The sequence below is a fragment of the Apis cerana genome, linkage group LG13 (assembly GCF_029169275.1).
Source record: "Apis cerana isolate GH-2021 linkage group LG13, AcerK_1.0, whole genome shotgun sequence".
NCBI lineage: Eukaryota > Metazoa > Arthropoda > Insecta > Hymenoptera > Apidae > Apis > Apis cerana.
This window is the reverse complement of record NC_083864.1, coordinates 10,454,653-10,481,559: the sequence shown is the minus strand read 5'-3', so window position 1 is coordinate 10,481,559 and position 26,907 is coordinate 10,454,653. Positions and strand designations below refer to the sequence as shown.

Sequence of the window (26,907 nt, the reverse complement as noted above, 5' to 3'; positions counted from 1 at the left end):
TTAATAAATGCTCTATTTAATTTAATAATTATTCTATAATAAAACAAAATCATACTTTTGTTCAATATAATATAAGATAGATATTATAAATATATAAATTAATAATTATTATAAATATATAAAATATATAAAAAGTTAAAAACTTTTATTACATCGATATAGTGAGAATTATTCCAATTTAAAAATTTCATTTTAATTTTTAATTATTAAATTATAATAATAATTTTATTGTTAAAAAGTTATCTATTTTATTTTCTATTTTATTTTTCTAGTTTATCATTTAAAATTATCATTTAAAAATTTTTAATAAAATTATAATAAAATTTCACTATTTAAGGTTATTAAATGTTTTTTAAACTTTATTTTATTTAATGAAAAAAAATCACCTTACAATTTATACATAAAAATATGCTATAATAAATAAATAAATAAATATGTATATGTTGTAATTTCAATATAAATTTTATGTGAAGTTACAATAATTTGCAACTTTCATTAAATAAATAAATATAACGATATATATATATAAATATAATATATATATATATTATATATATTATATATACCTATATATATAATAAAAATATATATAAATATAAGTATGTTACCAATATCATATCACCAATACCATGTTGTAATAAACTCGTGCAGTTAACTTCTTTATTGTAGGAAAGAGGGATAGGATAGTAATCAAATGACCATGAGGTTAAGTTTTATGAATTTGTACCGTTCATTCCTATGTCGGAAGAAGGTGCAAGGTGATTAATACATCACCGTGGGAACGTTAATTTGAAAAAACCTATAAAGGATGGAGAACATCGACTGACGCGTCATTTGATTGTAGGTGATATACACCTACATCTTCTATTATATAAATTCATTAAAAAAAAAATCACTACGTAACCAACACTAAAAATTAAATAATATGGAATACGAAATGAAAGACACTGATAATGTTTTACATAGATCAAAACGAAATAATATTATTTTAAACAAAGAACTAGAATATTGGATGACTCAATTATCAGAAGCTTTGAAAAATCTTCCCATAATACATTTGGCAATACCCGGTAAGTTTCAAAATATTTTTTTATTTTATGAAAATTATATTTTAAACTAAAATCTTTATTCATTTGAATTAAAAAAATTTTTTTAGTTTTATTAAATCAGAACAATTAATTAAAATTGATTATATATTAATAAATTAAAATAAAATAAATTTTAAAATTATATATTGTATGATTAAATTGACCTTAAATTAATAAATTTAGTTATCAATATTAACATGAATTGATAATTCTTAATAGGCTCTCATAATACGATGACTTATACTATAAAGCGACATAATGATGTAGGACCTGATGAACCAAAATATATCAGAGCTCTTGGTCGTTATTGTTCATTTGTCTCAAAACCCATTATTTTTAATTGGTCTATTACACAACATGAAAATATTAAGGATCAACTCAATGGTGGAATACGATATCTAGATTTACGTGTTGCAACCAAGCCAACAGATGCAAATATTTATTTTGTTCATGGTTTATACGGATCGAAAATATATCAACCATTACAAGAAATAGCAGAATGGCTATCTTTCCATAGTAATGAAATTGTAATCTTAGATTTTCAGCATTTCTATTCATTCTCAGAAATGGATCATTCTCATCTTGTTGAAACAATTTTCCGAATATTTCAGACGAAATTGTGTCCCGTAGCTTCTATGTTTGATCATATAACACTAAATTGGCTTAATCTAGAAAAATATCAAGTCATCGTTATTTATAGAAATGTATTTGCACAAAATTATTCAAATTTGTGGCCAAGTTGTTTATGGCGCACTCCATGGCCTAATACTGTTCGTGTTAACGAACTTATAAATTTTTTAGATATAAAATTGAAAGCGCGACCATTGGAAATCGGTTTTATATCACAATGTCTTTTAACTCCTGATATTTCATATATATTGAAACATTTATGCGGAACGTTACAGAGAGATTTAGTACCATTATGTCAAAAAGCAATTCTTCTTTGGATAAATCACAAACGACCTGGTCGTGGTGGTTTAAATATCATTATAGCTGATTTTATATCTGATAATAATTTTTTATTTTGTAAAACAGTTATTGATAGTAATAAGAAAATTTTTGACTTATAATAATTTATGCGAAATATTTTGTACTTGAATACTTATATATAAGATAAATATTTAAAATTTACAATTTTAAATTTCAATGCAAACTGGTTGTGATAAATTATTTTAAAGATTATATCTTTTATTATTATGTATCTTTAATGAGAAATTTATTTTATCTTTAAAGAAATATTTATTTGTATATATAATAAATATTATAATAAATTTATGCTCACATTATTTCCTTAAAAATCTAAATTTTTTGTTTTTATTTTTCTATAATTTTTGAAGTTCAATAACAATATTTTTTCTTATAATATGAATTGCTGCAATGTTGTACATTATTTTTTTTTAATTTTGAATTGTATAAATATATTATTAAAAAAATTAGTTCAAAAAATATTTTCAAAATAATATTTCTATATATTTAAGCAATTTAAAATTAATTTAAAATTTAAAATGAGTTTACATTTTTCTATATTCATTAAACACATAATTTATTTAAATAGTAATTATTAATATATAACTTATTTAAATATTGCATTCAATTGATATTATATATGATATATAAATCAATATATAAATAAATATAAATTTTACATGAATTTATTTTATTCTTCTATTCTTAATATTTTTGTTCTATTAACTTATATCCTGTATTCTCATTTGTTCCATTTGATTTTAATTTTGCATATTTCATATATTTAGAATTTAAAAGATCTTTAAAATTATTAGAAGATTAAAATAAGATTTTTTTTTATTTCTAATAGTTTTAAAGATAGTTTAAAGAAATATATAATTTCATCTTGTACATATATTGCCCTGCATATTATAATAATAAAACTTAATTAATAAAAAGTATATATTTTAAATATATGATTATTTATATATATTTTGATATACGATTTATAATTAAAATAATGTATATATAACAGAATTGTTTTATATGTTATGGGTTATTGTATATATATTTAGTTAAAAAATCATGACATAAAAAGATGAATTTAAAAAAAAATTATATAATAAATAATATTAAAATTGTAAATTAATATATTAATAATATATTGTTCTATTTTTATCAAATCAAAAGAAATCTTTCTAAGATTTTATGTCGAGTTTATAACTTATTTAAGTTACAATAATTATGACAAAATAAATACATAACAGTAATGATATACTTTCAATATGAAAACAAAATGAAGATATATATTACATTACATATCACAAATTAAGAACAAAAAAATATATAAGTAATTATCAATTTTAAGTATGCAATATCTACCTATAATTTTTATAATAATTAAAAATCATTTATTGAAAATTTTATAGTTCAAACATGTATAAAGATGAATGAAATAATATAATTTCACTATACGAGTTAAACTAAATAGGCAGTTCAATTGAGCAACTTATAGCTCTTCAGAAATTTCAACAAATTCTCTATAATTAATTTTATTTGGTCATAATGCTTTAACCTTAAGTTGTTTCATTCTGGGTGCTCGTTTTTTAGCGAGTCTTCGTTGTTCTTTTTCTTCCCATTTTCTTTGTTTATCAGGATCTTCTTCTTGTAATATACGTTCTTTTTCAGCTCTACGACGTTCTTCTCTACGCTGTGCTGCTGCTTCAGCTCTAGCTGCATGAGTTATTTTTAAGAATGCTTCTTCTACTCTTAATCTATTTTTGTCCGCTTTACTTTTACCCTAAATAAAATGAAAGTTCAATATAAGATAACATTATATATTAAGATAATTTAAAAAGAAATAAAATATGAACGAACCTCTTTAGATAATTTAAAACGACGTAATTTATCTAATAAGTAAAATGTTAATTGTAAAAGAAGTTTCAGTTTTTCTTGACCTTCTGCATTAGTAGTCCGTCCTTTAATAGTTATGTTTAATCCAACAAGTAAAACTCTTTTTACTTCAGGCATTGTTAATTGAGTTGTATCTCTTAAATAAAAATAAAAGTGAAGTATATTAAATCATAAAAAATAAAAAAATAAAAAAATCATAAAAAAAAAATATTCTTTAAATAAAATGCATTCGTCATCACTTACTCTTGTTGTTTAGGACCACTAAATTGATCACTAATATGTATATAATCTATATATGGTGCAAACTTTGAAAATGCTTGTAGAACTCTTGCATCTAAAATAGCTGATGCTGCTTCAGCAATTTCAGACATTACATAGAAACCTGATGGAAGACCAAATTTTTCTCCTGGTCTCTTTTCTGGACAATAAACACTAATATCAGCCATATCACGTACTAAATGCATAGCAGTTTTTTTTGTAGCAATTGCTAATACAAAATTATCTGTTTCCTCTTTTGCTAATTCTACACGTATATGGGCTTGATCATTTTGAGGCCGTACAAGCTGTGCTAATACTGCAACTAAATCTTGTCTTTTAATTAATTTCAATTCAATTAACATAGAATCACATCCAATTCTTCCTGAGCAGTATAAACTATAATGAGATTGACTTTCTTTTACCAAGCCATTTTCAGATGTATCTTCATTTGATTTTCCTGTATCACCAACAAGAGAAAAATTGTCTAGTAAAAGCTGTTTATGCTCTATGAGCCATAATTCTGCTATGTGGGCATTTTTGGAACGCCCTGCTATATAATTAATGAAATATACTAATAATCCAATGATTGTTAATATTTCTAAGTAAAAACTATCCCATCTTGCACGTAAATGAAGTGGTATTTTTGTAATTGTTAAAGTAGATGGTTCATCACTTTTTGGTCCTGCATTTCCTCCAGCTGCATCTAATCCTTCAAATTCTTCTTCATCTTGAAAATGATCAAATTCACTATCACCATCAACAATTAAAACATCATCTTCTTCAAAATCTTGGTTATTATTTGATTCTTGAAGATGTTCTGTATTACGATCATTGATTGTTTGACTTGTTTTTTCTTCTTCAAAATCTTCAAACTCAGCAAATTCATTATCTTCAGGAAGTTCCTCATGAAAATGTGCTGTGACCCATATATTGGTTGCAACTAAAACGATATGAAGTACAACTAACCACAATTTCATTTTGTCTGAAACAAAAACAATAATTATTGCTACTTTAAAATGATAAATTTTATAAAACATATACACATATAAATATATAAATATATATAATATAAATATATAAGTTCTATATATATATATATATATATTATTTATATATATAAATATAAATATATAGGATAAATATATGTATATATATATATATATATATATACATATATAACTTAGTGAAACATAATCCTATTTATTTTGTTCGAAAAATAGTAATTGTAAGTAATATACATAAATAATATATAGTATTTTATATTAACTGTAAATAATTTAAATTAATTGTGTGAATTAATTTTAAATGAATTATATAAAATTGTATAATTTTACGATAAAATATATTTGACAAAACTTTTATTGTACAAAATCTTTATTTATCGATTTAATGTATTAAACTAACTTCACTATCAATTTATATAAAATAGTTCCAGTTTTTCAACATTGATTTCACTTATTAATTAAATATAGCAATGTTTGTATGAAATAACACTATCACAACACCCTTTCGAAGAGGTGACTTGCATTGCATGCCACGAAACTCTATTCAAGAAATGTATATAATATACGTCATTTCCTTAATCAAATATTCGTTATAACAGAAAAAAAAATGATTTTATAGTATTATATATATATATACAATATATATATATATATATATATATATATATATATATATATATATATATATATATGTATAAAACAATTTATTTTTATAGAATATATTAAAAATTTTAAAAAAGATTAAAATTTTTATTTTGAAAAAATAAATTAATATTTGCTTTAAAAAAGATATATATAAGAAAGATATATATAATTTTATTTACATGTTATTAAACAAAAAATTAGATAATACAAATTAATATCATATACATACGAATTAAATCAATTAATTTTTTTAATGTAAATTAAATCTTTTTTAAATGAAATAAAAATTAAAAATATAATTCGTCGATAAAGTAAATTTCTTACTATAAATTGTCAAGTTCAACATGACTATCTCAAGAAATGTATTCAATGGTCAGACGAGAGATCGATTCAGTAAGTCCGTGGAAACGAATGAGGGAACTTCATTGCGCACGCTTGACTATAATGGCTTTTTGCTGTCAAAATGTGATGCAGTTGTTTCTGTATTTTATTGCAATGTGTTATATATGGTTTTAATGATTATTTGAGCATCGAACTGTAACTGAAGTGAAGATTCATAGCGATTCGCAATTTGGAACGTTCAAACAAGTGGAAATAAAAACAACGCGCGTTATTAGTATAAATCCTAGAAAGCAAACAATGGATCAATACTTTGCAGACGAGGGTAACATGCGGATACAACGAAAAATCATTGTTCTTTTATAATAACATTTCTTATTTTGCGTATATTCATCGTGTTTAAAAATTTGAAAAGGTAAGTATATTATAAAAAAAAATTCCGTGATATTTAGAATGTGTCATATAATGTTTGGTTAAGGTGTACATGTTGAACTTTCGTTTTTTTCTTCCATTAAAATTGACAGAGCATAATCGAAATACTTAATATTTAATACAAAAATATTTAAAATGAAAAATCAAGAAAGCTTTTTGTTAAATATTTAAAAGATCATTTCGCATTTTTTAAAAAAAGAATTATTCTTTTTTATTATTTATTTTTTTATTTATTTAATAATTAACAACGAACAAATTAGTCAATATTTGTCATTACTAGTTACCAGTGTTTCTGAAATAATTATTAAAATTATTGATAGATATATCGATTAATCAATGACTATGTAATAAAACTTACACAGTTTCCTATGCATTAAAAGTTGTTCAAATACAAAAAGTTATGTCAAATAACTTTTGGCGTCTCATTCGTTACTTCTTCATTAATGGACAACAATTATTGAAAAGAATTAAATTTAGAATTAATTTATTTTTATAATATCATGTGATTTAAAAATCACATATCTTACATTTATTATGTTTTAAATTTTATTTTTCTTCATCACTTCATCATCATATTATTTTATTATTTTATTAACAATAGATTAAATAAAATAAAAAAATTAATTTAATTTTTTTCTTTTTTATAATTAAATAAAATTTTGATTATAGAGTTTAAAAAAGAGTTTATAAACAAATCAGATACCACATTTTGTTTCATAAATCCTTTATTTATTTATACATACGAGATTGACTATTTTCTTTACAAAATCAATGATTATTTTCTTTTGTGATATAATTTTTCAGTTTTATAAAATAGTGAGGAATTAATTTTGCAAATTAGATACGTGGAAAATTCTAAATATCGGCTCATCATTACATTTCTCTCATTACGTAGGTAAAAGTTGCATTGGCCGTCGACATGGATAAGTCGGATAATCAGTTAAAAACCTGGAAAAAGAAGAAATCGAGTGGTTCAGCGGATGTTGTGACCCAATGCGTTCAGGTGGTCGTGCGTTGCAGACCAATGGACGAGAAGGAACTGGCCCGTGGCTATATGCGTGTAGTTGATGTATTCCCATCGAGAGGAGTGGTCGAGATACGTCATCCACGAGATGATCCTTCTAGCGATAATGTGAAAGTTTTTACATTTGATGCGGTCTATGACTGGAATTCCAGTCAACAAGATCTCTACGAAGAGACGGTCAGACCATTGGTATCCTCGGTTCTCGATGGTTTCAACGGCACTATTTTCGCATATGGGCAAACCGGCACCGGGAAAACATATACAATGGAAGGTCTGAAGACTGATCACGAAAGGCGTGGCGTAATTCCACGATCGTTTGAGCATATTTTTAATCACATAGGCAGATCCGAGAATATGCAGTATTTGGTACGTGCCAGTTACCTTGAAATATATCAGGAAGAGATTCGCGATCTTTTGCAACCTGATCAGAGTCTCAGATTTGAGTTAAAAGAAAAACCGGACATTGGTGTATTTGTTAAAGATCTATCCACTTCTGTATGCAAAAGTGCTGTTGAGATTCAACAATTGATGAATACTGGAAATCAGAATAGAACTATAGGTGCAACAAATATGAATGAACATAGTTCGAGATCGCACGCGATATTTTTGATCACTATTGAAATGGGATCGATCGGGGATACCGGTGGAATCAGAGTTGGTCGTCTAAATTTGGTAGATTTGGCAGGTAGTGAAAGGCAGAGTAAAACTGGATCCTCCGGAGAGAGACTTAAAGAAGCGAGTAAGATCAACTTAAGCCTATCAGCGTTAGGAAATGTGATTTCAGCTCTAGTTGACGGTAAAACGACACACGTACCGTATAGAGATTCCAAGTTGACGCGGTTGCTGCAAGATTCTTTAGGCGGGAATTCGAAGACTATCATGGTTGCCAACATTGGACCAGCGAGTTATAATTATGAGGAAACATTAACAACGTTGCGATATGCGAACCGAGCCAAAAATATTAAGAATAAACCAAGAATAAACGAAGATCCAAAAGATGCGTTACTGAGACAATATCAAGAAGAAATTGGCCGATTGAAAGAGAAATTGGCACAAAAAGGTATGGTGCAAAAACGCAAAAAGAAATCAAAGAGAAAGAAGGAAGATGAAACCGTAGAATCCGAATCTGAAACAGAAGACAGTCGAGGTGAAGATAATAAAATAGAAACGGATAAGAAATTAATCGCAGAACAGTTGAAAGCTGAGAAACAAGAGACAGAAACACTTATAATGAGAATAAAAGATTTGGAAAGTAAAATGCTTTGCGGTGGAAAAAATATTATCGATCATACTAATGAACAACAGAGAGCATTGGAACAGAAAGCAGCCGAAATAGCCGAGAGAAAGAAAAGAGAAGTCGAAATGCAACAAAAACTTGAAGATGAAGAGCTTACAATGTTAGGTGTGAAAGAAACTTATTCAAATTTGCAACAGGAAGTAGACGTGAAATCAAGGAAACTTAGAAAATGTTTCAATAAATTACAAGTTTTGAAGCAAGAATTGGAAGATGTTACTAATGATTTTAATAGAGATAGAAGAGACTTGGAACAAACTCAGCATGAATTAATGAAAGAATTGAAATTGAAATATCTTATAATAGAAAATTTCATTCCCGAAGAAGAAAAGAATAAGATTTTATCTAGAATCCATCTCGATGAAGAGGAAGATTGTTGGATAGTAAAAGAACCAGAACCATCCAGTATAGATTTGATTAAGAGACCTACATCGATTCCTGGTGCTCGCAGGCCCGTCTCAGAATATGCACGAATTGCGCTAGCTATGGGAAGAGGTTGTCGTTATGCGGGTGAAAATATATTGAATTTAGATTTAGATATGCCTGCTAGAACAACATTGGATTATCAAGGACCCGTAATCGCACCTACAATTCAAGCTGTACTTGAAGAAGCGTTGCGAGACGAAGGTGACATCGATGTAGATGCCTCTAGTGCAAAACTTAGATCAAAACCACGTTTACAATCCGCGAAAATACGACCTAAAAGCGTTGGAAAAATACCGCAAATTCCAGCACCGGTTTATCCAAAAACGAGAGGTCTTGTACCGAAGTAGGAAATTTTTCAATACGTTCCAGTAAAAATCTGTAAAGAAATGTGTAAATATTGTACGAATTGCATTTTGAGCTTTGTTTGATTAATTTTTATATATATATATATATATGTATAATTATATAATTTGTTGTGATACGTCACATGGTATTCTGTGTGTATCGATAAGCGCGAAATATCCGGAATCTCTATAATCCTCTAGTCAATGTGCATTGTGCAGTCACATGATATTAGTATATTGATTATTTCATTATTTGCATTAATAAAATATAAAATAATTGTCAAGTTAAATTCCTATTTGTTCATGAAGACTGGAATGTGTATGTTTCACATAATTGTTTTTTGTTTCAATTTGGTTGTATTCATTTAGTATGGAAATTACGAGATATTAGAAAAAATATAATTTTTTTTTATACAGTTAAATTTGTAAATATATTAATATTATCATTGAATATTAAAAGAAAATGTTCCTTTATCGATTAACGGAAACATGAAAAACTACACGCTTAAAAATATTTACAAATTAAGGTTATTGTTTACTTATTTGCTCTAATGATCTTTTACAACTTTTTTTTATTGAAAAATTACACATAATTATTCTTGCTATTATATATATATATATTATTATTATTATTATATATATATATATATTTCTTTAAACATTAAAAGTGCTTGTAAAAATAACATTGTTACTTTCGACTCCTTTGATTTTATCACATGTATCTGAAACTGCTAAATTATAAAGATGATGACAATTATAAACATAATACTAATTAATAAAATTAAATCAAAATCAGAATTATAAAAGAATTGTAATTCAGATTAAAATTGTCTTTTTTCGTTTCAAGTTTCTTTTCTTTTTACTTACTTTTGTCCCGTTGATATTTTTTTAAACACACCATCGTTAAAAATCCACATTCACTTTCTTCTACACTTCAAAAAAAATTTCAACATTTCTTTAATATATTTTAATGTCTCGTTAACATAGAGAACGAGACGCGTAATTATAAACGTATAAAAATGATAGGGAAACAAATTTTTTATGCGTGTTGGAGAACTACAATTGTATGAAATTCAATATAAAATTCATTGGGAAATCCTGTGACAATGAAATAAGCGTATTTTCAACTTTTCTTTTTCTTCTTCCTCGTAGAAATGATCAGGATACTTCCGTTTAACATAATAATGAAATGATACATAACGAATATTAAAACGTATTTACAATTTGATTAAATTAGAAACGCAATAGAATCCTGGTCATTTCTAGACCTTAATTAAGATTTTTGAACTAGTAACATTTAAACATTCCCACTAGACACTAAGATAGTGTCTAAGGTAAAAACTAGTCCAATAACAATTACAAATCAATTTACAATTATGTAAAAGTTCCATATATACTAAGTGATCCTAAGTTGAATGTCATTTTAATAAAAACGCTGTTGTTGCACATAATTTCCGTACTGTTGTTGTGGTTGTTGTTGTGGATAATTAGAATGACCTGTAGTTGGGCCAGCATAGGCTGATCCATCATAATTTTGTTGAGTCGGATATTGATTCGATGTCATGGACGGTCCACTGTATTGACCCTGATTTCCTAGACCACCGTAACCTTGGTAATTATAACTATTGTCCATGTAACCCTGGTTACCACTATATACTTGAGAGGGATAATTCTGGAATTGTTGATTGGACATGTTTGGGTAACTTAAAGGAGGTCCTTGTGGACGGGAGCAAGATTGTTGATTATTTTGAACATATTCTTGATTATAAAAGTTTGAAACTGGAGCAGTCGATGTATTAGATATTGGCTCTACAGGTTTCGCCATATTTTGTTCGGTATTTTCATTTGTTAATGGCAGGTGCGATTTTGGCACATATTTATTTGGAAGATCACCCATTATGTTAGCTATTAATCGCTTGGTTTCGTTTAAAATTGCATTTGGATCATTGGTTTTTGTTAATTCTTTCGATCTTACCGGAGAACGTGATCTCGAACGTGAATGAGAACGAGTCCATGATCTTGGCGAATTTGACAATGATTTCGAAAACCCTCGTGATTTTTTCTTTGCTTTCTCATTCTCGCTAACATTTTTGTCCGCTGCCTTATATATATCTTCAAATGTATAATCGTCATCATCATCTGATAGATCTAACTTCGTTTTTTGTTTATCTTCATTCTCATTTTTAGTTTGTTGTTCTTCTTCATCATCATTTGCAAACATATCTATTTTAGGCTTCCATTTATCTTCTTCCTCCATAAGATTTTGAGTTCCTTTACGTATTGAAAAAGGTGAAATTGTTCTATTTGATTTAGCAGTAATTTCCACTTTTTCTGGCGTTGGAGATTTTAATTTTGGTGCTGTAGATGTTATCGGTGTTGTACCTAAATTAACAAATGCTCTTAATTTTTCTACTCGAACTGGATCAGTTATTTCTAATTTTTTTAAGAAATTGATAAGTCCATGTTGTTCTTGAGTACTTAAATCTTTGAAGTTTTGTAAAAGCGATTTCAAATCTGTATCCGATAGCGTCTCCATTCTAGAAGTTTGACGTTCCACTGTATCTATTGTTGTTGAAGTTGTGGATACAGCCGATGTAGCTTGAGGAAGAGAATTATTACCACTTGATAATCCTTTAACAAAATCTGCAGTAGTTACTAGTTTGTCAGAATTTTTAGATGCTTCGGCCATTCCAACAACAGCATTAATAAGAGTTTCCAGCTCTTCTTGTGATACATTGGATCTACCTTGTGCTACTAAAGCAGCTGCTATTTGTTGAGCTATGGCTACTTTGTCTACAGTTCCGACACCAGGTACGCTAACAGGTTCGGATTTAATCGCAGGTGTAATTATCTCTACTGGCCTTGGATAAACTGTTCTAGATAAATAATTCGTCGATCTAGCAGCTTCTAATTCCCGTTTTTTCTTCTCTTCTTCCATTTTCTTTTTATTTTCTGTTGCTTTATGCAATAATTGAGCAATATTTTGTATCGCAGTTTTCGTTGGCGTTATCGCCATTTTTTCTATCATTCCTGCGAATAGCTGACCCTTTAGTTTCTCCTTCACTGTTTCAAATAATACACTCACTTCTTCATCATATAATAACTCTTCGGCAGAATTAGGTTTCGCTTTTTCTGCAGCTAACGCTTTTGAAAGAAGAGATACTATTTTCGGTCCAAGAGAGCCTAATTGGCCCTCAAGTGCTGTAAGTAATCGTAATAAACCAACCACTTCTAAATCCTCGGTTAATACTTCATCTGGCATTGGACTTGGAGATTTATCTTTTACTGGATACGGTGTTGCGTAATGTATCGGTCTTGTACGGGGTGGAATACCTCGAGGATAATAACTACTTCTATACATACTACCCCTTCCACGCATGTATGAAGAATACGCGTAATCACGTTCTCTCATCTCATGACGATCATAATAATCTGTTTTAATCGTTTTCGTACCAACATACTCTACTTCATCATCGCTTTCCACACGATGACGGCTTCTTTTTGGCGATCTCTCGCGTCTGTTCGATGGGATCCATTTTTCTGGTGGTTTATCTTCTGGTAATTCTAATCGCTTCCTGATCTCTTCTTTTCTCTGTTGTAACTGTTCGTTATGAATTTCACGCATTCTTTTGTTCCAAAATTCAATCCATTCCGGTTTAAAATCATGTTTACTTGGATCTTTGCCTTCAGCTTGCAATTCTTTATATCGTCTATTCCAGAACTTTTTCCATTCATCAGGATAAGATGGATGCTTCTCTGGATTTTTCTCATGAAACTTTAATGCACGATCAAGCGTTTCTTCAGCACGTCTGATTTGTTCTCGATATTTATCCCATTTATCTCGTTCTCTGAGTGGTTCCGGAGAACGTGAACGCGAACGAGTTCTTGAACGCGTACGATCTCGCGAATATCGCGATTTACTACGATATTTCCCACTTTTATCTACCGAACTGGCTTTACGACTACGAATAGGCGATCGTGATCTCGAACGCGATGGCGACGGACTACTTGATATACTCGAAAGTGACGAGAGAGATTTCGTCTCGTCAGAGGGTCGTTTGGGGGATTTTTTCATGTTTTCTTCATCTTTATCTAAAGGTTTGCGGATATTTAATTTATCCCTCGTGAGAATACGGATCTTGAAACCCCTAGAAAAAAAAGGATAAAAAATCGATTCAACATTTAATTTTGAATGAACAATTAATGGAGGGAGGAATAAGATTATATTCATATATTTTTCCATACATATATTATTTATCAAATATATTTAAATGAACAAAATAGTAAAAATATTAAATCTTGGTAAATCAAATTCTTATATATACGAAATTAATGTTCGAAGATAAATTATTCACTTACGATTTAGTAGTATCTGATTTTGAATCTGTTTTCTTCGGAGATGATTTTTCAGTTTTCTTATCTTCACTTTTATGTTTATCGTCTTGCTTCTCATCGGTAGGTTGAGAATCTTGATACAAGATTATTCAATAATTGAATACTTACAGAAACACAAATACTATATATTTGAAATATAAATTATCGTATACTCACCTTTTTTTGAATTACTATTACCAGTCATTTCTGCCATCTTCTCTTCAAAGTTTGTTACCCATCGCACATCGTAAACATCCATAAATGTTAACTCTGGCGTTTCCCTGCACGTAGGAAACAGCCATTGATTTTAAGGAAAAGTAAATTAAATTATGAAGATCATTAGCGCGCACTTTGTTGAATCACGTTCACAAACTTTCGTAAAATCGCGAACTGAAGTGCTCACATCGCTCAACTGTGTTAAGCGAAAAATGTGAAGAGAGAAAAAAAAAAAAAAAATCATGACTTACCTAAAATGATAATCCTGATAGACCCTCTTGATATACTGCATTTTATTCTTTTCAAATTGATTCTTGTCTACTAATTGAGGTTGTAATCTTCCAAATCGTTCTTCAATCTTCTTAGCCACTAACACAGATATTTCATTAGCTCCACGTTTATAATTAGGTGTACGCGGTAATTCCGTAATTGCTCGCGATATTGTTGGAAAATGTCTATTTAAATAAGTTATTCTGTGATTATAACTGGCAATGTGAGCCATAACAGTGCGAGGATCACCTCGTTTATCACACAAAACACATGTATAACTTGGTTCACAAGAATCATTATCAACCAGTTCAAGTAAATATTCTAGACCAACAAGTGGAGAACTTCTATGTCGATCCAGACTCATCTGAATCGTAGTTGTTCTAGTTATTTGATCTTCCATACCAGGTGGTACTGGTTCTCCAGGTGCCAGACCATCACCAATGGCAGTTGATTGTACAGGTGGAGCTGTTTTCACAATGTCTGATCGTTTGGACCATAATAAAACTGGATATGGCCATTCATTTAATTTCATTTTGTGACGATTACATGTATTATGATTTAGTAATTTATGAGCTCCAAATAAAGCAATATTACATATATGACACCATATATCACCATCTTCTGTTTCAGAATACACAGGTCTAAGTGTGCCATCTTCAGCAGTGACACTACTTCTCATTAAACGTTTTCGATCATATTCTTCCTGTGAAATATAAATATCTCATAAAATGAACAGATAACTGTCATTTCAAGAGTATATCACAGAATATAAAAATATAATTTGACATAAAATTAATAAAAATTATTTTAATAGAAAAATATGAATTTTCATTGGAAATTTTTAAATTTAAATATTATTAAAATTAGTATAATAATTTAAAAATAAAATACATATATGACATGTTTACATTTAACTTTGACAAATGTGTATTGCAATATATTTTAATTTTAATTTTGTAAATTTGTTAGAAAGTTTTTTAAACATTATAAATAACAATATTTTTACAAAACATTTTTCTAATATTACCTTTTCTTTATCTGCTTCTGATAAATGTGAGGGATTGCGTCCCTCTATGTCTAGATCATCAAAGTTTTGCATGGTTGACCCAAGTCTATGAAAAATTCTCACGGTACTTTCTGAAAATATAAAAGTGCTATGATGTTTAAGAATGATAACAATGCAGCATTAGGGCCGGCAAAAATTATAAAATTTAATAAAAAGTGATACAATATATATAAATAATTATATGATATATAACATTGATAATATGGAACAATAAATTTTTAACTAATTATAAATAATAAATCTATAATTGATCTAAAAGTATATAAGAATTAATGTTATACAAGTGATATTACTATTATAACTAATATTTACTAATAATTATCTATTACAGAAATTATATAGAATGATAATGTTATTTTATACGCCAACCCTGCAGCAGCAATTTAATTTATAACTATTTATTATTTATATTTTTTTAAAATTTATTATACTAAAGCTACAAATTTTAAAAAAACTATACTTACCCATTTAATGTTGTACATACTATTGTATTTAAACAATTTATATACACATATAACATTATTTAAATGTAAAGTTTCCATTAATATAGTTTTATTTTATTTTAAGTTAAAAACTAAGCATAACTTTGCATTTGAAAGCAAATAGCTTAATATTTAATATTTATATCATATATAGCAAAACACTGAATTTAGTGTTTCAACACACAAAATCCAACACAGTTGTTTTTAAGTATACTTTATATGTAAATTTTTATAACACACTTTATAAAATAAATCAAATTTGATATATGTACTTACATTTAGGCTAATAACTCTAAAGAGTAATTGGGCTCCTAAAGGAATTGATTTTATTAAAAGAGATTTGTTCTTTTACGTAAGAAGTAATTTATATCATTATTATCATCATTAATATTATCCTTATTGTTATCACTAGTATTACTATCTATAATTTTGCTGGAGTATAAGAATCAATCCCCAGCTACTTACCGATAAAAGGAAATTTCATATTTCCAATAATATTTCCAAAATGCACAAATACCACAAAACATTAAACAAAATGCACCATATAAAGACACTAATATTACGCAAAGTTAAGACTTAAAATAACTTTGCGAATAATAATAAAAAGAGAAAAACATAACCATTCAGGTTAAAATAAAATCATGTTATGTATAGAATCAACACAGCTAATACGAATAATGCTGTGAGTTTCATTGTAATAGGAGAATAAACAGGACTTATATAAATAATGTGTCTTTTTATTAAGCGGTGCTTACTTAAATAAATTATATATTCAGCTAATAACATAATAAGAGTAACGAAATCATGATGAAAATTTCGGAGCAACCTGTAATACGCGTAACCAAAAGGTTATTCTACTGATTATGCATAAAAATGCAATACATTGATTATACTAGCACGAGTAATTTTTATCAACTAAACGATCATAGTCAAATGGCGATCTCTTGATTTTTAATTAATTCTTCCTTTTATATATAATTTTATTTTTTTGGCAACTTTACGCTTAAATCGTAACCTCTTATAATAAAGATATAAAAAGAAAACTCGACTTACCAAATTACCAATGAACGATGATCGCATTCAGTAATTCTGTTCTTGTAGATTTTTGATTCTCTAATTTTGTTTTCGATAAAACCTTTTGGAGGCCATATCGAAAAAGAAATATTCAACAAGAACACATTTGCGCATGACTGGCCCGTATCCAGTTTAATTGTATTTAAGTCGTATTAGTAGAAAACATTATTATCAACGAAATATTTTTCCTGTTTTTACAACGCTCGATAAATGTGAATTAGTTTATTCATATTCATCATTAGAGATTTACCATCTTTTCTAAAATTCATTATTTTTAAATTTCATCATTTGAATAAAAACCATTATCAAGTTATGTTATAGATGTTGAATATAGATATATTTTAAATAAATGATGCAAAAAAAAAAAATACAAAATATTATATACAATTTATTTTTTTCCTTTTTTATTCTTTTTACTATTGTTTATTTTATCTTATTTTTTTATTATATATTAATTAAATATTCAATAAAATATTCAGTAAAAGTCCTATTGAAATTCTCAATGAAACAATCTTTTGAAAAATTTATTTAATTCAAAATTATTTTTAATTATTTTATAAAAAGTAAAAAAAATTAATTACTCATTTTAATTATAATTTTATTTTTAATATTTTAATTAATTGTTTGTTTCGTAAAATATTTTATATTATTTTATAATAGATAATACGATTAATAAAACAATTCAAATTGAGAGATACGATTATTATAAAAAGTATAATATTTTATTTAATGTAAAGATTTAAAGAATTTTTACTAAAATTAAATTACAATAATAATATAATATATTATAAAAATGTTGCATATTGTACTAGATGTATGTACGCATTATATTCTCAATTTTTTTAATAAAAATTCTAGCAGAGATGCAAAAATCGTATTCTAAAACTCTATTATTTACCGAACTGCGATACCTGTGATAAAGTTTTCCAATATTTTAACCGAGATATATCGGTGGATCAAAAATATCGGAAAGTTATTTGAAATGTTTGCCTTTGTAAACGAATGTTGAGAAACTATGTCACAACTTTGTGAAATTTAAATCTTTTATATTCTTTTAGCGTCCAATTTCAAAACTGAAGTTCTTAATCTTCTAAAATACGGACAAATTTTCTTTATTTATTTTCCAATGATTTTAAATGATATACTATTTTTAAAAAAATTATATTCCTATCTATGAAATATTATATTTTTACACATCTAATTGTTACAAAAGTACGAACAAGAAATAATTTTTGAATTAAATTAAAGAAAGAATGTCTAATTACATAGAAATACACTGGCAATAAGTCTCGATTGAAGATTGACTCGAAGAATCAATTTGAGCTACTTCTAATCAATTTTTGATCAAAAACAGGGAAAATTTTTAAAAATGATGCACATGCATCAAACGTATTCGACTTATTTTTATCCCAGCCTATTCTATCTTCAAAATCATATAATATACGCTGCCAAGCTTGTTAATGCAAGATCACGATTACTAAAGGATGAGATGAGAGATCTCGAGTAAGAGGATGTTCGCGATCAAAGCGATCGGTAGCGGTAACGTGGTAACCGTAATCAGGTAACCGTAGCAGAAGGGGCTTAACACGTGTTGTCCCGAGATGCTGTTACACGGCCAGTCAGTCGGTCATCGTCTTCCATTGGTGTTCTGTACTTTTGAAATATCCTCTCCTCGTGAGTGCCGCGCACGAATGCGTGGTTCCCAATGTTCAACACGATCATCGGATGTTTCACCGTTTATTCCACGCTAATGGTCTTACTCGCGAGTGTTGTACCGACCCACATGGACGCACAGTGGAGTGTTCCGTCGTGGTTGTCGTTCGGTATTTATACTTTGATCGCGTTCCCACGGAGCACGCACCAATGGTCGTTTCTGGGCTTGAACTTTTGGCCGAATCAGACCGTGGAGAAACCTTCCAACGAATTCGATTTGATCGGAAATCCAATCTCGAAGGGTAAGTTCTCGTGGAGTGCCGTTTCGTGTTTCTTTTGTGTCCACCGTTTCCCCGAGAACGTTCCAGGAACGTTCTAACATCGTATTCGTGTGTTTGCCCCAGGCTTTTCATTCCTTTTCGAATCTTGTGTAGGATTCACGGAAGTGTTTGGCCTCGAATGGGATGCCGTTCCCGTTGAAATGTTACGCTTCGTTTTTCGAAAACGATGAATTTGATTCTTCCTTTAAATCTGGTTAACGATCGGAACAGCGTTCGGTTAGATTTGAATGATTTGAAGTTAATTTCGAAGCATTGAAATGGAACGATATCGTTTCAATCATCGATTTATCATTAATGAATAAATAATATATTATATTAGGACATGAAATATCTGCATATTTCATCAAATTTCAATGCATAAAACACTTACCCAAAGTCGTAGCCGAACACAAGCCGCAAAGTGTTAATTGCCAATCACTAAGTAAGAGTAATTCAATCATCTTCCATCGAGGAGAGATCAGAAACCGACGAATTGATTACCTCGGTAATTGCGTGTTCATTATCGCGTGTCTATTGCCCCAAACAAAATAGAATTCTAGTCGAATATCGAGCGACATGTTTAACGCGATATTCGTGTAATTTTAATTACGATATTCATGAATTTATAAATGCACGACGGAGAAAATATTTCTCGTCCTATTTTAAATTTCCGCCATACCGTGATATCTGAAATTGAATTTACATAATAATAATAAAGTAAAATTATCAGATTAAATTTAAGATAAGAATTAAAAGCAAAGATTAAAATTACTTCGGATTAAAATTCTTTTTAAGATAACGTTCAAAAGTACCTTCGTAAATCACATACTGCACATACCATCTTGTTTTCCTTATTTTATTCGATTTCTCGTTTGCAACCCTTTATATGTATGTAGTTCTCGACTTCTTCCCCACCCCGGTGCAAGAGGAGTGCCTATCACAAGACAAACGGCGGCAGGGCGTATGCATGAACACGTATGAGTGTCGCATTCAACGGGGGAAGTCCCTTGGACGATGTGCACTTGGTTTCGGCGTGTGCTGCATATGTAAGTAACCGTACCATAGTCCGTATATCCTGTTTTATCCACCGTCGGTTCATTCGGTATATGAACGCATATTATATCTTGCGGTGGAAATTTCGCAGCTGGGAAATAAAGGATCGGCGCATAAACGCGTTTAAATTTACGAGGATTTGCACTCACTTCTCGCCACTGCTAATTTGTTTATACTGCGTTGCTTTGTGCAATTAATTTCTTATTTTCGTTTTTCGTGCTTTCTGTTTTATATTCTTCTTTCTTTCTTTTCTTTTCTTTTCTTTTTTTTGCTTTATAAACAACATGATATTTACGGTACGCGTTGGTACGTTGGTCTTAGCATATCGTATATCGTAGATTTTTTAAAAGAAATTTATTTTTGTGAGAATTAGTAAACGAGTATTGAAAGTATTTATAATCGGGAATGATTGAAGATTAAAATTTTGAATAATTAAGAATTTTTGAATTTCAATTTTTTTTTTTGAAACACGATGTCAAGAATATTAATTTTCCGAATATTATTTTTCTTGTTTAAATAAATCGAATATATTATAAAATTCTTTTCTCAAATCTTCTTTCTCTGCAATTGGAGATTTTAAGAAAAATTGAAAATCTTCATTAGCAATCAACGGTCAACGATTGCAATGTTATTCGTGCAGTATAATAATAACAATGCGGTTGTTTTCTATACTACATTTGGGTAACTATTATTATGATAATTGAACATGTTTGTTTGTGAAAATTCATTTAACTATAAATGCTATGAATCAATTTGTGCGATTTTATAGTTGAAACATTTTGTTTTCTAATAAGTTCATAAATTTGTACATAAATATAACGCAATTATAGAACTTATTTTTATGCAAAAATTAAGTAAAAATTTTACTTATCTGCTTCGCTCGTTTCCACCCACATCGTGTTCTGTCAATCGTAAATTGTTCAGTCTATGAAAGCACTTACACGTACCACACTCATTTCACGTGAACATTTCACGGATATCGTGTCTGAAACTTTACCACGCGATGCACAGTACTATTAATATTGGTAGATTGAACTTGCGCAAAGATTTTACCACTTTCTGGTTTCAAACTTTCTTCACGATAATATAAACACGAAATGTACCGTAATTTGCGATAAAAAGATGGTCGAAGGTGGAGAGAAATGAAAAATGAAAAATTGAAAGCAACGTTTTATTCTTCGTTTGGAATAAAAATTGACTTTTATTGCTTGTTATCGAAAATTCTTTTGAATTTCAATTTAATTTTTTCATTCTGTAACTCTCAAAAACAAATTATTAATGTGATGCTGTTATTAAATTACTAAGAAACAAATATTGTATCTTTAAAGGAATAAATCATCTCTAAAATCAATAATTTATTTTATCAAAAATTCGCAATTCTCTTTCAGATTATTATATTTTAACATTCGAAATTTTTCTTCGAAAAAGATTAAAGTTGAATCTTTCTTGTAGTTTTATGAAATTTGTAGATTTTTATCATTTTCCCTCCGAGTTTCACACGAAACTTCCAAAATATCCAATCATACTTTTTCCATTAAAAAATCCAACTTCCTAAACGTGTTATTCTTCATTTCGTCAAATAGGTAGATCCTAAACTTTCCACCGATAATACAACTCTTAAATCATACGTCATAACGAGGAGGATTAAATATCCCCCCCCCCCACCCTTATCCATTACAAATTACACGATTAACGCGACTTTGGATCCAATTAATTACACTGGCGTCAACAGATTTGCCGTCAGTGATTCCCAGATTCCCTCGTTCGAAGGGAACAAATGGCCTCTTGAAACGTGCTATTCTTCAGTTTAATCGGGTTTTTTACACGTACACATACGCGCAAAAGTATTCCATACTGATATGTTAAAAAATATACATATACGTTAAAATTAAATTTTACATTGCTATATAATTACTATTATTTATAAGATATTAAAATATACACATATATTTACAAAATATCAATATATTCTTGAGAATAGCATTAAACATCCTGGACACTTATTTATTAAGTTATAAATAATTTAAATTTGCGTTAAATGAAACAAGACGGAGATCGATACGATACGAGATTTTTGAGTAAATACATCACAGATTGAAAATGATAAGAAAATTATAAATCGTGCATAGTAATATATTTAATACTCTTTCAAAGGAATGCAAACAAATTTATTACAAAACTTGATAGTTAACGGTATCAATGATGGCCGGGCGCAAGGAATGAATCTCGAGGAACATGCGCGCCTCTGCTGGCCGTGGAGAGAAAAAAGAAACGAAAAGTGAGAGAGGGAGAGAAAGAGGGAGAAAGAAAGAGAAAGAGCGCGAGAAACAGAAAGAACTGGAGAAGGAATAACTCGATACAAGCTCGCGTGCCAGGGTAAAACGTACGGCACAAGTTATACAGTTATTTAATTGGCTCTCGTCTCGTTCGTATGTCCCAGATCTCCGTGTTTCGTCGACCTTTCCGCCAATTTCTTCTTTTGAGATCGCGTCTGAAGGCTGCCGTGATTGCCCGTTAAGATCCTGCTATGAACAGAGAACAGCATCGCATTCTTGCCTTCGTTCTCCTTTTTCTCTTACTTCTCTTACTACCGTAGAGATTGCCAGCTATCAACAAGTGATTCACGTTCGAGGAATGTTCTCTCGGAAAGTGATCTAGCGAGTTTTAACTTCTTTCGTAAAAAAAGATCAGATTTTTATACATTGAAATTATATCGGTACTTTTGAAATCGTGATTAATAAATTAGGAAGGACATGGACGATTGGAATTCGATAATGTTTTTTATTTTTCTTGTTCTTTTTTTTGTTAATAATAATTAACGATTGTTTTCTATTTCAATCTTTTCTATTTTTCATATCTTTCTACTCTACGATAAATTATTATTTGTTAGTTTAAAAAAAATTATAAAGTCATTCGATATCTCTAAAGATGTCATTTCGATCAAATTTAGATTGATTACGATTTCTCATCGTTTCTCAAATTGTGTACAGCATTCTTCTAGTTCTCGTTTCTAACGAAATATGATACGTGAGCAAATTCGTAGAACAAGCATCCTTTTATTGTGTGTACGTGCTTATTTTTAGGTTAACTTGATAACCGTTGTAGACTTTTCTCCTTGGGATCATGTATATCGGTGAGGATACTGTGTCGGACGCGAAAAACTCTTTGGATATCTCACACCACATCCTGTACATATATTCTTTGTACGTTGATACATTAAAGTATTTCTGAGCGCCGTGTTCCTCGGAAATTTTCTGAAATTGAAGGAAAATTGGAAAATAAAGTATTTTACGTTGGATTATATGGAATTGACTATCTTCGTCTCTCACAAAAAAAAAATAATAACTTTGTAAAATAAAATCATCCATATTAATGTGCCGTTTCCTTTCGACGAATATCAACTGCTTATGAATAATATTACATCGTACATCTCGTAATTTAAAGTATATTGATTTTAAATTGAGTTCTACTAGGGAATTTTGATGAAAATTTGAATATTTTCGAAGATTTTCGAAGCTTGTGATTATATATCAAATAATATATATTCAATAATGGTTTATTTTCGATAAATTACGATAAACGAACAATTTTTCCTTGATTTTGTTATTATAAAATTACGAGATTATTATTACATGATATTAAATTCTTGATTAATATCTGAAGTAGGTTAATCTTTTCGTTTCGTATCATTTTTTAACTCTCCTACGGTATCAGTAATATTCCTATAATAATAGTTTATAGACGTTCTTTAACGTAATATTCTAATAGGTATTACTCGAAGGAAGGTATTATGGAAACAGGGAGTATTATGGAAATACCGAAATCAAGTCAGAACAGTTCTCTAAAATAACATTCCGATCCCTGAACTTTCTTAACCTCGTATAAATATTCATAAGTTTTTAATATATTCCAAATATTCATCGAATTTTGTATATTTTATACGTATGGGTAATGGGAAATAAATATTAATATATTTATAATTATATTTATCACAAACTTAATTATACGCTGCACTTATAAATGATATATAATTACATCGTCAAGAAAATTTACATAAATAGATTGAATATCTTTAATCGAAATAAAATTTAATTATTCTCTTCTCACAACGTAATTAAATATCGTGTTATAATCGATTACGAAAGATTACGAAATTACGATTAAAATTTGATATAAACACACGGGAAACTTTCTTTTTATATTCATAGGTTATAAAAATTAGAATAATTCAAATACCTTGAGGTAGCAATACGAAAGCGTATTCGTTGAATATCCTTTATTGACGATTCGAGGAAAAAGATACGCAATATAATCACACTGGCTTTTCAATGTTTCCTAACCTTGAATCGTGAATCGATCCGAGAGAAATTATTCAACATAGTGATCAGAGGGAACAGCTTGTGGCGGGAATGTGTTGCTTTTCAACCAATTTCGGTCACTAACACCATAACCATCGGACTAACTGTTCTATATACTGTTATGCATATGGAATATATTGTGTAGGAACTGTACTTTCAAACAGTTTCCAAATGCCGCGGCCTTGATTCCTGGCCACATTGTTTCTGATTTGCACGCATCATGCACGAAAAATCGAGAATACAATAGCTTGTAATCGCAGAAACTTTTCTTATAACAGATTATTTAATTTTCTCGTGGACGGATTCGTCTTTCCAATTTTATTGCTCGTAATAATTTTATTATCCTCCTCTAACAAAAAGACGAGTTGAATAAGAAAGGTAAGAAGAAAAAAGAGGGGAGAGTAGGAGAGGGGAAGGGAAGAGAGAGAGAGAAACAAGAGGAAAAAATGAGATAAAAAGATGCGCGTAGTGAAAAGGTCAGGTCTTAAGGGCGTAACGAGACATCGTTCCCCGCAGAGACACCGCTCTGTAAATTTTTTAAAGTTGTCTACCCGCTTGTTTTCCAAGCGAAGGGAAGCGAAAAATATCTGCGCACAACTGTTAACCGTTTCCTCGGGGTTGAAGCCAGTTGAATAGAACCACCGTCACTCTAAAACGACCGCTGAATGGCTGAATAAGAACTCGTTATCAGGGCTTGGGGCTGCTTACGAGACTGTCACATTGCGATTAATAATTCTCCGTAAAAATATTTTCGCAGAAAGTTTTCGAGAACTTTCCACGAATGATATTTAACCATGTATATAATAAGCCGATGTGAAAGCAAGTCCCTCTACGATGAATTTCGCTTTAATTATGCGGGTTAAATGGCAATTACGAAGATATCTATTATTTTATGCTTTTTTTTTTTTTTTAAATATTTATTCGCGATCCCCGAACGATTCGTTTTTTTGTTAATATCATTTGTAAAGTTTCTTTCGTTTTAAATATGAAAAACTCGAATGTACTTGAATTTTAAATGTGAGAGCTTGTGAGAATGAAAATTGACACCGATGTACAAATTAACATGGAGAAATCTGTTTTATTTTGCTTATATATATCCTTGAATTTTTTTTATTTAAAGAACATCGTTTTTTTTCTTTGTATTATATTTTTATTATTTTTAATAATAGGTACAAATTGATAAAAGATTAATCTACATGAAAATATAAAGTCAAAAATGATATTTTTTACATCGAAAAATTAAAAAAAGATTTAATTTAGGAAGGAAAATTTACATTAAATTTATATTAAATCATTCGTTCCTTTTGTTATCTAATGTAATAAATTTGAATAGCAGTCAAATTTTCTAAAGATTGATTTATTTTAATAAAATTTTGAACACGAATTTTTATTTCTTAGCTATTTATCGCTTTTTTAATAATTTTCTATTATCAATTTGTTTCGATCGAATAACATGTTTGAATTAGTCAAATTTAAAGATAAAATGCATTTGCTAATTTAAATCATCTATTTTATAAAAATTCTTGCAATAAATGCGATTAACACTTTTGTACATTTCATAGACGGTAAATTTAATTTGCAAACTCGATATGGAGAATGATAAATTATATATATGAACATTATTAAATTCATCATTTTGAATACGTATTTAATTAAATGTTTAAATTTCTATGTCACGAAATATAAAATGGATATATTATTAGCGCATTATTAAATTTAAACTCATTACTTATAATATATTTCTCACGTCCATCGTGTAATCGTATCATCAACGTATCCACATGAGAAGGTAAATTGAATTTGAAAAAATTTCCAATTAGAAAATTTATTTCATCTCGTAATTTCGTCTCGACCAACGTTCCTTGCCTATTAATCTATGACCTGTTTCTCGAGTAAACAGGTATTATCGTATCGCGCATTATAATTCATCGTGTACCGTTGTCATAGTTTCCCTCGGTCGTAGGTGTACAAGTTCTTTTTCAACTTCTTTTTCCCGTTATCGTGGACAGACCAGCGTAAAAATATCAGCAATAACCCGATAAAAAGATTTAAAATCGGGAAAGAAAATTGAATACGATATTTCTTTGGAACGTTGATTTTTCTTTTTTTTTTTCTTACCATATTCCAACGTATAATATATATGAATAAATAACCCGCGTGTAACTTTCTCGCGAGAAGTCATACACGTTAATGGAATTTTTACGTCTTCGCGATATGGAAGAATTTTATTGAAAGGGAAAGATAATATTATAAACAGGGAAAAAACAAAAAAGAATCGAGAATGTGTCTGAAAATAATTAATACAAAAAAGAAAAAGAATAGGCAGTA

The 26,907-nt window shown here is 28.8% G+C and overlaps 4 protein-coding genes and 1 long non-coding RNA gene across 9 annotated transcripts in view; 3 read left to right on the top strand and 2 right to left on the bottom strand.

Annotated features, from left to right (window-relative positions):
- The first annotated feature begins 611 nt into the window (after positions 1–611).
- On the top strand, positions 612–2,359 carry LOC108003981 (PI-PLC X domain-containing protein 3). Its single transcript, XM_017066579.3, has 2 exons — positions 612–1,070; positions 1,308–2,359. Exons 1-2 carry the CDS (start codon positions 926–928, stop codon positions 2,156–2,158), a joined length of 996 nt encoding a protein of 331 aa, XP_016922068.1. The 5' UTR covers positions 612–925; the 3' UTR covers positions 2,159–2,359.
- On the bottom strand, positions 2,304–17,336 carry LOC108004020 (PAT complex subunit CCDC47). 3 transcript variants are annotated; one of them, XM_062084138.1, is made up of 7 exons: positions 17,175–17,333; positions 16,398–16,432; positions 15,601–15,710; positions 14,555–15,276; positions 14,265–14,368; positions 14,073–14,181; positions 10,561–13,861 (listed from the first exon to the last, which is right to left on the bottom strand). In XM_062084138.1, exons 3-7 carry the CDS (start codon positions 15,670–15,672, stop codon positions 11,137–11,139), a joined length of 3,732 nt encoding a protein of 1,243 aa, XP_061940122.1. In that variant the 5' UTR covers positions 15,673–15,710; positions 16,398–16,432; positions 17,175–17,333; the 3' UTR covers positions 10,561–11,136. The 3 variants fall into 3 exon arrangements, with proteins under 3 accessions (XP_016922131.1, XP_061940122.1, XP_016922130.1); XM_017066641.3 differs by lacking the exon at positions 16,398–16,432 and having other exon boundaries at positions 17,175–17,336; XM_017066642.3 differs by lacking the exons at positions 10,561–13,861; positions 14,073–14,181; positions 14,265–14,368; ... (1 more) ...; positions 16,398–16,432; positions 17,175–17,333 and adding exons at positions 2,304–3,834; positions 3,912–4,083; positions 4,191–5,187 and having other exon boundaries at positions 14,555–14,693.
- On the top strand, positions 6,225–10,135 carry LOC108004021 (kinesin-like protein KIF3B). Its single transcript, XM_017066644.3, has 2 exons — positions 6,225–6,608; positions 7,521–10,135. Exon 2 carries the CDS (start codon positions 7,545–7,547, stop codon positions 9,714–9,716), a length of 2,172 nt encoding a protein of 723 aa, XP_016922133.1. The 5' UTR covers positions 6,225–6,608; positions 7,521–7,544; the 3' UTR covers positions 9,717–10,135.
- A 568-nt stretch (positions 17,337–17,904) lies between the features above and the next one.
- On the bottom strand, positions 17,905–20,118 carry LOC114578273 (uncharacterized). Its single transcript, XR_003699077.2, has 3 exons — positions 19,981–20,118; positions 19,560–19,855; positions 17,905–19,379 (listed from the first exon to the last, which is right to left on the bottom strand). It is a non-coding gene; the product is annotated as an uncharacterized LOC114578273 (long non-coding RNA).
- LOC108003989 (uncharacterized) overlaps positions 18,496–26,907 on the top strand; it is an 80,515-nt gene continuing 72,103 nt past the window's right edge. For 2 of the 3 annotated variants that reach the window (XM_062084192.1, XM_062084191.1), the window contains exons 1-2: positions 18,497–19,150; positions 20,065–20,214. In XM_062084192.1, coding sequence (XP_061940176.1) covers positions 18,901–19,150; positions 20,065–20,214 — 400 coding nt within the window. In that variant the 5' untranslated portion in view covers positions 18,497–18,900. Of the gene's footprint in view, positions 19,151–20,064; positions 20,215–26,907 lie in introns of all 3 variants that reach the window. The other variant, XR_009832523.1, reaches the window with a different exon arrangement.

Coding starts and splice junctions, on each gene's coding strand:
- LOC108003981 (XM_017066579.3), top strand. CDS start 926: ATGGAATACGAAATGAAAGACACTGATAATGTTTTACATAGATCAAAA. Junction 1,071..1,307: donor AATACATTTGGCAATACCCG/GTAAGTTTCAAA, acceptor AATTCTTAATAG/GCTCTCATAATACGATGACT.
- LOC108004021 (XM_017066644.3), top strand. CDS start 7,545: ATGGATAAGTCGGATAATCAGTTAAAAACCTGGAAAAAGAAGAAATCG.
- LOC108004020 (XM_017066641.3), bottom strand. CDS start 15,672: ATGCAAAACTTTGATGATCTAGACATAGAGGGACGCAATCCCTCACAT. Junction 15,277..15,600: donor CAGAAGCAGATAAAGAAAAG/GTAATATTAGAA, acceptor TATATTTCACAG/GAAGAATATGATCGAAAACG. Junction 14,369..14,554: donor TATCAGGATTATCATTTTAG/GTAAGTCATGAT, acceptor TCCTACGTGCAG/GGAAACGCCAGAGTTAACAT.